The 9,686-nt window shown below is 34.3% G+C and overlaps 2 protein-coding genes and 1 pseudogene across 4 annotated transcripts in view; all 3 read left to right on the forward strand.

Annotated features, from left to right (window-relative positions):
* Positions 1-6,687, forward strand: part of LOC143908158 (uncharacterized) — a 33,489-nt gene extending 26,802 nt beyond the window's left edge. For all 3 annotated transcript variants that reach the window (XM_077425551.1, XM_077425548.1, XM_077425549.1), the window contains 6 exons: positions 66-432; positions 2,623-2,769; positions 2,856-2,985; positions 3,986-4,553; positions 4,661-5,222; positions 5,331-6,687. In XM_077425551.1, coding sequence (XP_077281677.1) covers positions 66-432; positions 2,623-2,769; positions 2,856-2,985; positions 3,986-4,553; positions 4,661-5,222; positions 5,331-5,500 — 1,944 coding nt within the window. In that variant the 3' untranslated portion in view covers positions 5,501-6,687. The remainder of the gene's footprint in view (positions 1-65; positions 433-2,622; positions 2,770-2,855; positions 2,986-3,985; positions 4,554-4,660; positions 5,223-5,330) is intronic.
* On the forward strand, positions 518-2,616 carry LOC143907952 (ubiquitin carboxyl-terminal hydrolase 7 pseudogene; annotated as a pseudogene).
* A 561-nt stretch (positions 6,688-7,248) lies between the features above and the next one.
* LOC143908162 (protein arginine N-methyltransferase 6-like) lies at positions 7,249-9,193 on the forward strand. The gene is made up of 5 exons (XM_077425560.1): positions 7,249-7,459; positions 7,772-7,832; positions 7,914-8,028; positions 8,150-8,516; positions 8,666-9,193. The coding sequence occupies exons 2-5, from the start codon at positions 7,794-7,796 to the stop codon at positions 9,150-9,152; spliced, it is 1,008 nt and encodes a 335-aa protein (XP_077281686.1). The 5' UTR covers positions 7,249-7,459; positions 7,772-7,793; the 3' UTR covers positions 9,153-9,193.
* The last annotated feature ends 493 nt before the right edge of the window (positions 9,194-9,686 follow it).

Consider the following 9,686-nt stretch of genomic DNA (forward strand, 5'->3'; position numbering starts at 1 on the left):
CTTGGAAAAAATAGGCGGTGCATTTTATATCTCGGTTGAATGGTTGGGACTTTTTGTTTGCGCAGGGTTCTGCTGTAAATGCCTTAAAAAGAGTTCTCCTGTCATTTGGAGACAATATCGAAAGAGAGCTGCGACAGCTGCGGAGACAGATCAGTCCTGAACAAACTAACGATGTACAAAAGGATGTGGCACGATCATTGGATAAGCAGATATCCAGAAAATCAAATGTTTCAGTTGACGAGTCTGGTACTGCGCCGCAGACGGAGTGTCTTATCTCTGAGCCAGATCTGAAGGGAGTTTTTACGCCCTCCTTCAAAGAATTGCTTTCTAATAAGTTCTCGCTGACAGAACGTACCGGTAAACCTGAAGCAATGAAGAGTTACCCCTTGCCAAATAAAACAAATACTACAACCGAACAGAAGCCGAAATCAGGTAATATTGAAAATTTATCAATATAGGTTTGTAAGAAACAGGTATAAGAAATGGTATAGATTTGAAAATGATATAAATCTAAGCTATAGATAGAATAGGTAGTTTTAAAAGAAAGTTTTTCTTAAAAGATTTTATAATATTTTTTAATTTTTCTCTTATACTACGTTTACACGAGCATTATTTCTGTATAGTAACTTACAATAATTCGCTCGTTTACGCGGAGAAGAGGCTGAAACAAATAAAAAGAAAGGAAAGAACGGAAGAATACTTGTACATGTACGTCAATGTCCTTCCGAGGATAGCTTTGACGGTCACCAAGGAAATGATCTCTGCGATCCAGAGCGCGCTTCGGATCGTGTATTTCGCGTACGTAAGCAGGCCACTGTGCACGAGTTTCTCGAGCTGCTGAGTGATAGTCTGAAATATCCTATAGAACAGATTCGCATTTGGCCCTTCGGTATTCGAATCGAACGTTGGAATAAAATCTATAGACCTACTTACGTTAATCGAGCCGGATGCTGATGTTCAAAAGCCCATCATCGAGTGCGCGAAAAATCACAATCCGTGGAACGTATTTGTTGAACTTGTACCTCCAGACTCCGACGTGACAGCGTTACCGCCTTTCGACAACGACACTGATGTTTTACTCTTTTTTAAACTCTACGATCCCAAAAATAAGATGATTCATTACTGCGGTCATCGCTATATGCCTGTTGTACCTAAAGTCCAGGAGCTTATACCAATTTTAAATGAACGTGCCGGATTTCCACCGGACACGGAACTCGATTTATATGAGGAAATTGAACCAAATTTAGTCGAGAAAATAGACCACCTGTCGGAGCCTTTGAACGAAGTTCTGGAGGAATTAAGGGACGGTGACATCATCGTATTTCAAAAGAAACTTTCAACGTGTCGAGAATATTTTAAAGATCTATTATTCTATAGGGTAGAAGTAACGTTTTGTGATAAACTGATTCCGAACGACCCAGGTTTTACAATGGAACTTTCGTTAAGAATGACATACGATCAAATGGCAAAGGCTGTGGCGCAACGAGTCGGCACAGATCCGTATCTTTTACAATTCTTCAAATGTCAAAATTACAAAGATTCTCCAGGCCATCCTTTAAAGTGTACATTTGACGGCACGCTCAAAGATATGGTTGCGTACTGCAAAACGAAAGTAAAGAAATTATTTTATCAGCAGCTCAGTATTAGGGTGAACGAGCTAGAAAATAAGAAACGGTTCAAGTGCATATGGGTAGGACCGTCGCTTAAGGAGGAGAAGGCGATGATTCTTTACCTAAATAAAAACGGCACTGTTGCTAATTTACTCGAGGAGGCTAAGAAGCAGTTAGAATTATCGGGAAAACGGATCGGGGAAACTGAGGATATTAGAAATGACTTGCAACAAGATGTCGCCCGGCCCCGTGGACGATACACCATTAGATCGCTTAAACAGATCAGGCATCAAGTTGTATAGGATAGAAGAATTACCGGTTGGACGAAGTGAATCTAGCAAAGGGCGAAATGCTAGTTCCTGTTGCGCATTTTCACAAAGAGGTTTCCTCAACGTTCGGCGTATACCCTTCTTCTTCAAGATCAAGCACGGCGAACCTTGTTCCAAAATTAAGGACGGGTTGTTAAAGAAATTAGGGGTCCACACGCGAGTTCCTCAATTCGAATTTGTAAAGATTTTACGTAATGGCCCGATAGCTTATTTTGACGTCACTCAGTATGGATTTTCGCCTAGACTTCGAAAACGATTTGATTACGAAATGCACGCATATTGCATCTAATATTATTGTCTGATAAATATCTCTAATAAACTATTTCTTTCTTTCGTAAGTTGCTACAAAATCCCGTTTACGTGAAGGAATTATCGTAAGTTAATACAAAAGTAACGCTCGCGTAAACGTAGTATTAGTTGTTCAATTGAAGCTTTAGAAGAAACTGCCTTTTCGTTTTAGATAACTCTGATATATGATTTGCTGCAACGTAGATCAAGCTAAGGATATTTTATTAATATTTAAAAAAAGTTTCTGTAATTTTAAATAACTTAAAAACTAGAGAAATTAATAAGTATTGAAGAATTGTAGTTTTATTATAAACGTCTACATTTATATCATTCTCAGCGTACCCATTATAATCATAGTGCAATGCATAAGCAATATTGAGCTATTACATATTTAGATCCTACCCTGGTATCCATATCCACCGTGAACAACGGTACAACTGAGGCTAATCCATCGTCATCTGTAATAATTCCAAATGTCAAGAAAGAGCGCGAGCCCTCGCCAAATAAAACAAGTTCTACAATTGAACAGAAGTCGAAACCAGGTAATGTTGAAAATTTATTAGTCGTTAATTCAATCTTGCGCAAGAATGTCTCGTGTTTAAGCATTGATTGTCTTGATCCTCTGCAGCTTTGTCTAAAAACGAAATGCTACGACTGGAAAGAAAGAGGAAACAATTGGAAAAACAAATGGAATTTAAAAAGCGTATGATGGAAAAAGGGGAGTTAATGTCTACCAGTGATAGCAAGCCTAATCCTAGGTATTAAGATATTGAAGATTATAAATGATGATGTAACGTATTATGTGTAGAAATATTAATTCTTGTGAGATTATCATGATTTTTTTTTTATAAACGTATGTGCACATTTATTTCATTATATCAAACTAAATATTGTAACAACTAAATATTACAATATATAAATAAAAACATATGTCTAATACGTCTAATCTTATTAATTGGTATCGCTGACATCGCTGTAGTATTTTATTGCATAAAATGTGATATAAAATTGTAAATGCAACATACATATTGATGCTTGTTATATTTGGAAATATAAAAATCCAACATTAAAAATGAATTTGATTTTATCTTATGACCGAAGCACACTGCCTGAGCTTTTTAGAAATGCGGCCAAAAATTATGACAAATGTAAGAAATAAATAAGAGGTGCACCCGTTGGTTGTCACGGTATTTTATGTAATTGTAGTATCAAGGTAAATTAATTTTTACAAGCATTAGTTTTACTCGATGTTAAAAAATGCACATTTATGCATAAAAATCAATGTTTACATTCATGCTGCAATTACAAAGTTACTGATAAGTGCTTCAATGGAAAAAATCTAATTCATTTTTACTGTTTATATTTGCAGATATAAAGACATGTGTGCGAGCTGAAACAAAAACTCTTAGTGCGTTTTCCTATAAATTCTCACAATCCTTTTCCTCCAATCCTATGTCCTTTTTATTTTTATATTTATTTCTTTGTTTTGAATGTTTATTACTTTTTTGATAGGAACATATAAATTCTCGACCAGAGATTATTTTTATCAGAGGCTTTTTATACCGAAAATCATAGTACGTAACAAATAATTTTTAACTCTATCGCGTCTTTAAAAGCCTCTTTAAAAAAATAAACTCTCGTCTTTATTTAACAAATTTTAACAGATAATTTGCTTTTTTGACATGCGACACGATAAGCGTTTACACAGACATATAATTGATGTTTTCTTAAAATGCACGTTTCTTTCAATATTTTCAGGAGGAAGCAAAATCAACAGGAATTAGAGCAACAGCAAAATTTCATGAATTCAGTTTGCGCCGATTATCATGCCCTTCTACGTATTTTTCAATATCTTAAAGTCCAAGAGTTATTGCGAGCCGCGCGAGTTTGTAAAATGTGGCGTGATCTCGCTGCACATCCATCTTTATGGAAGACTGTACGAATGAAGAACAGTCAAGTAACTGACTGGGATGGTCTGGCGGATACGCTGCAGAGACGTGGCACGCAGCATCTGGATCTCAGGAAAATGCTAGTCGCTGGCGAGTCCGACAACATCTGGAGGAAATTCCTGACCGTTATACCACGAGTGACCAGTCTCGTGAAGCTTGAACTGTGCAGATGTCCCGTTATGGTTGTGGAAGAAGTTATTAAAAGTTGTCCACAGTTGGAGGTATTCAGTGCAATGTCGATCAAGTGCGACTCCCTCACATTAGAGTCGATCGGGAACTTGAGTCAATGTCAAGAACTCAGACTCAAAGCAATAACTGGAATGTCATTACAACAAGACCTTACGCCTTTACAGGATTTGAAGCACCTGACGCAATTGGTAAGAATCCATGTCTCTCCAACATTATTTTTATATTATGATATTTGTATTTTATTTAATTTAATATTAGAAAATTGCATTATATATTATTTCTCTTTTATATACAGAGTTTAACATCAGTTAAAGAACTCGGAAAGAAAAAAATTGACGTTATACAATCATTGACAAATTTGGAGACGTTAGAATTGGGCGAATGCTCCGACTTTCCTGACAAGTTTGGAACCACCGTTTTAATCAACTTAAATAAATTGGAACGTCTTAGACTTGAGAAAGGTCAAGGATCTTGTTGTACATTTGATATCCTCGAAGGTGTAGCGAGGTTGGAGAACCTGAGTCAGATGGAATTGGTCAATTTTGATGTGAAGAATGGCTTTGACAAATGTCTCGCTAATTGCAAAAACATCAAAAGGTTATTGATCATACCGACTTATATATCGCAATCGGCAACATCCAATAATATGGTGCTCGGAGGTGTCACCGAATTATCAGACAATTTGACGCATTTCATATGGGGCGTTACGCTCGAGTTACTCAGGGTTACAGAACTGTTTGTTAATCAGTGCAACCTAATGAGTAAACAAGTTACTGGGGATTCTATACCAGTTTTAAAACCTGTCCCCTGCTTAAGATTAATCGCGGATGTTGAAGTTGAGAGCGAGAACCAAATAGGTACATATCCAACTAGTTTCAATATCAGTCAGCTGATTAGCGTTATTATTTTCACGAATAATTTTGACGATTAAATATATTGTGAAACGTTATTTAATAATTTTACAGGTAACGACAATCAACAGCCTCATCAAACGAGTCCGCAAGTGGACATTTTACCGTTGCCACAATTGCAGAAGCTTCTTTTGACCGCGTTGCCCAAGACACGAGTAAAGATCTTGAAAATTCCTTTCCACGCCACGTGGCGGCAGAGCATTTCCGATACAACTACGCAGTAGAAACGAACGAAATGATACTGGTACAAAGTCGGATGAGGCAAACAAGATTAAACGTTTGCAAGAGTTGGAGATTTTTGTAAATTTGACTCTAGACAGTATTCGTGCTCCCATATCTGCTATTTTCCGGATGGAGAATAACTTATATATTTATGTACTATGAGTTTTGTAATCTTCAACGATTAACCCTTGGCAACGTATCGGTACACACTACGGTATATTTAGTATTTTTGTGATAAATACGTGGGACCATGTATCATGCACCATCTTTGCCACAGGCAAAATGATACGATAAGCTGGTACCCTTGTATGAGTTAATTTAATCAAATAAAAAAATTCTGATTTATATATAAATTATGATATATCACGATTTTAAAATGTTATAGATTCGTAATATTGGAGTTGCTGTGATGTGTACCTGCGTTGAAAGTAATCGAACATGATTAGATACAAATTTGAATATTTTGAATTCTTATGGTAAGAGATTAATGTTTGTAAAATTTATACATATAATTGTAACTCTCTGTTAATATGAAGAAAAGCGGAAAGAATCATTTTATTCAATGCTCCAACGCTGGAAGCACCGGTCTTCTTTTACGATACCTACAAGATGATATCTATTAGTAAAATAATTACATTTTATAATTTTACTTTACATAAAATCAAGTATATACTGGAGTAACAGAAAGTATGGTCGCACGATCTATACGGCTCTATCTAGAGATTAGACTGTATAAAATAATGCTATATATATATTATAATATGTGACTGTATCTGTATCTTTTAATGAAATTAATGATTAGGATACGAGTTTTCCGCTGCAAAGAAACTACGATAAAATTTGGGGTAGCGTAGAATGTGTAATATACTTATTTCATTGCACAATACATAATCAAATATAATGTTACAGAAACATTCATTGAATGATATTGAATTATATACTGAGTACAAAATGTGTATAACTAATATAAGTTTTCAATAATGACTTCTATACTCTTAATGAGACGCAACTTATTTCCTTGTTTTGTTTACCCTAGCATTATCTTCTCTTAGAGAACTAAATGTATTGGAAGAAGCGGGAGGAAGAGATTTATATTTTATATGACAAGAAAACAGCGTATTAGAAATACGCAAAATTTAAGTTTTAAGTAATATAAATTGGACATATTAAAATTATATTGTAAGCAATACTACCGTAATTTATTTTGCAGATAAACCCTATACACGAATGCGCACATTCATAAACTTTCTCATTTTAGTATTTTTTCTTAGATTCTAAGATGAACCCATTTCAATTCTAAAAAAAACATTTAAAATAACGTACAAAAAATATGCATATTTTGTTGTATCATATATATATATATTTTTTTTGTTTATGTCTTGAATATCTTGTAAATTTTTATTTTTTGCTTTGCAGCGCGAAAATTCAGTTATTCGTCGTGTTGTATTTACAATTTATCCATGTTAAGTGGATTTTATGTTCACAGTTAACAAAAAGATAGTTGTTACATTAATGATTTGTAAACTTTGAATGATTATGAAAATTTAAGAAAAATTTGTACTTTTTCTTATCTAAATATATATATATATATATATTAATATATATGTAACTATATGAATACTATATACCTACATATATGTATATAGTACATTAAAATATATATATACAAATGTATATTAATGTATGGAATATACACATTTAAATATATATATATATATATATATATGTACTTTTTATAAAGACAATAGATGTAAAAAAAATATATATAAAATTTAGTACAATAACACAAATGCTCTATAACATAAATTCATGAACACGATAAACAAAATGAAAGATCACAATATGAAAAGAAAATTCCGCGTGTATCACTTAAAAGAGAGGTTAGAAATCTCATGTACAGCATAAACACAAATATTTCAGACCAATTATATATTCAAAATATGCTTTTAAATAAATTTCTCGTATGTTTATTTTTGTATTTGTTTGTTGAGTATAAAGTAACGACACTAAATTCCTAAAAATTACTTCAAATAAGAACTTAATCGACATTCAGTGAGATAAACGGAAAAATTGAATTATACACGCGTTATCCACGTGGTGACTGGTGCCTGATCAAAGACGTGAAAGAGAGAGATCGAAATATATCTAATTCATATATTTTTCAGTGAAAATTGCCTTGGGAAAAAATAGAGTCCAAAAAATAGGAAACGATTCATTAAAAATAACAGGAAATATAGATTTGTTTTACTTTACATAAGTATTTACATTTTTAGTCACACTTTCTGCATGTGAACAATGGATCTTCAGTACTTCAAAAGCTATGAAGAACTCGACGTAAGTGAAACATATATATGTATTTATAATTTGTATTATATATTATTGTACATTTTTTATTAAATTAAATTTTATTTTTAGATCCACCAATTAATGCTAAGCGATAAAACACGTGTCTTAGCGTACAAAACTGCTATTTTTAATTCGAGAGAGAAGTTTCAGGGCAAAATAGTAATGGACGTTGGTGCTGGCTCAGGTACAACAATTAGCTTATTATTTAAAATTTTTCAACACATTTTCAAGAGACACGTGTATACATTATAGTACGTATTAAAATATAATATTACATATATTTTGATCATATTTCTCTTTTGTAGGAATATTATCAATTTTTTGTGCCCAGGTTGGTGCCAAAAAAGTTTACGCGGTGGAAGCAAGTATGTTAGCGAAGAGTATCGAACAAGTGTCGATTGAAAATAACATGCGGGACAAAGTTGAAGCAATTCACAGTAAAGTGGAGGACATTCGTCCAGACAGTTTGGAGAAAGTGGATGTAATTGTTTCAGAATGGATGGGTTTTCATTTGGTGCACGAAGGAATGTTAGATTCTGTGCTTTTTGCTAGGGATAATTTCTTACACGAGGACGGTTTGTTGTTCCCATCCGTTGCAAAATTATACGTCTCGCCGTGCCAATTACCCTCCATGTATGAGTTTTGGAATAACGTGTGCGGAGTCAGTATGAGGTAATTATATTATTTTACAACGAAAGTAGCTGGGATACCTACTGCTACTTAAAGAATTATGTTAAAGCATTTTACTTTCATTGTTGGTTCTCTTTCAATTATCGCAAATATGATATTTGTATTCTACAGTGCGTTCAATGTTTATTTAGTTGCATTGGAAAGGAGTACAGAAAAGTGAAATCCTTGAAGCCGGAAATCCTGCTTCTAAATCAAGATGATCTTTTGGCGGAAGGCAAATTGCTCGCTTGGCTAGATTTGAAGTGCGTCTCCGTGGAAGAGATAGATCTGCTGGGCGGAGAGGATTATGTGTCGGTATGCGAAAAGGATGGGAGATTCCAAGGGATGTGCATCTGGTTTGCGGTCGAATTTCCAGACGGTTCGGAACTGTCCACGGGGCCTCACGACGAGGCGACGCATTGGAAGCATACCGCGGTTGTTCTGCCCGAGGACATGGAAGTGACGAGGAACGAACCTATCGCCTACAAATTAGAATTCAAAAGAAACGAATCACATCCGAGGCGTTACGATATGGAACTGAGTTTGTTGGATGTAGAGGAAGTGGAGCACGATGTTCCATGCAATTGTCACATGACGAAATGTATAGTGACGAAAAAGTACGTCGATGACTTGGACTGAAATCATATTTTTGCTAAAATATAATCTAAATGAAAAATTTATTTGTAACACTCGTCTGTTTTTCATGCATATCTGTAAAATGGCAAAAATGGAATTTGTAGTTTTAGAATTTACTAATCGTGTTGTATGCATAGATATAGCATATACAGGGTCTCCCATTTTAAACAATGCATTTTAATATCTTTTCTATAAATATTAACCAACATTAATTACAGTTTAACTAATTTTCTGTTTCTTTAGTAGTACTGTAGGAAGGCCCACGGTTACTAATTATCATATTCTTGAGCTTTATTTTGTATGAATTATGAATTATTTGTTCATTTGTGTACAAGATTCTATTATTACTGTATCAATAACAGATTTTGTGAACCGTGAACCCCGAAGCGTGTACGTCACAGGGCCGAGAGATGCGATAATATATTTTCAAAAAATATATATTATAATAATCATTTATATTCCTTTTTACGCCTCAGTGGTAAGCACGCGCATGCGTCACTTCACAGTTCACCGCGGAACACGGAACGCGGAACAGTA

The sequence above is a fragment of the Temnothorax americanus genome, unplaced genomic scaffold (genome assembly GCF_048541705.1).
Source record: "Temnothorax americanus isolate GAGA-0224 unplaced genomic scaffold, ASM4854170v1 Scaffold9, whole genome shotgun sequence".
NCBI classification, from domain to species: Eukaryota; Metazoa; Arthropoda; class Insecta; order Hymenoptera; family Formicidae; genus Temnothorax; species Temnothorax americanus.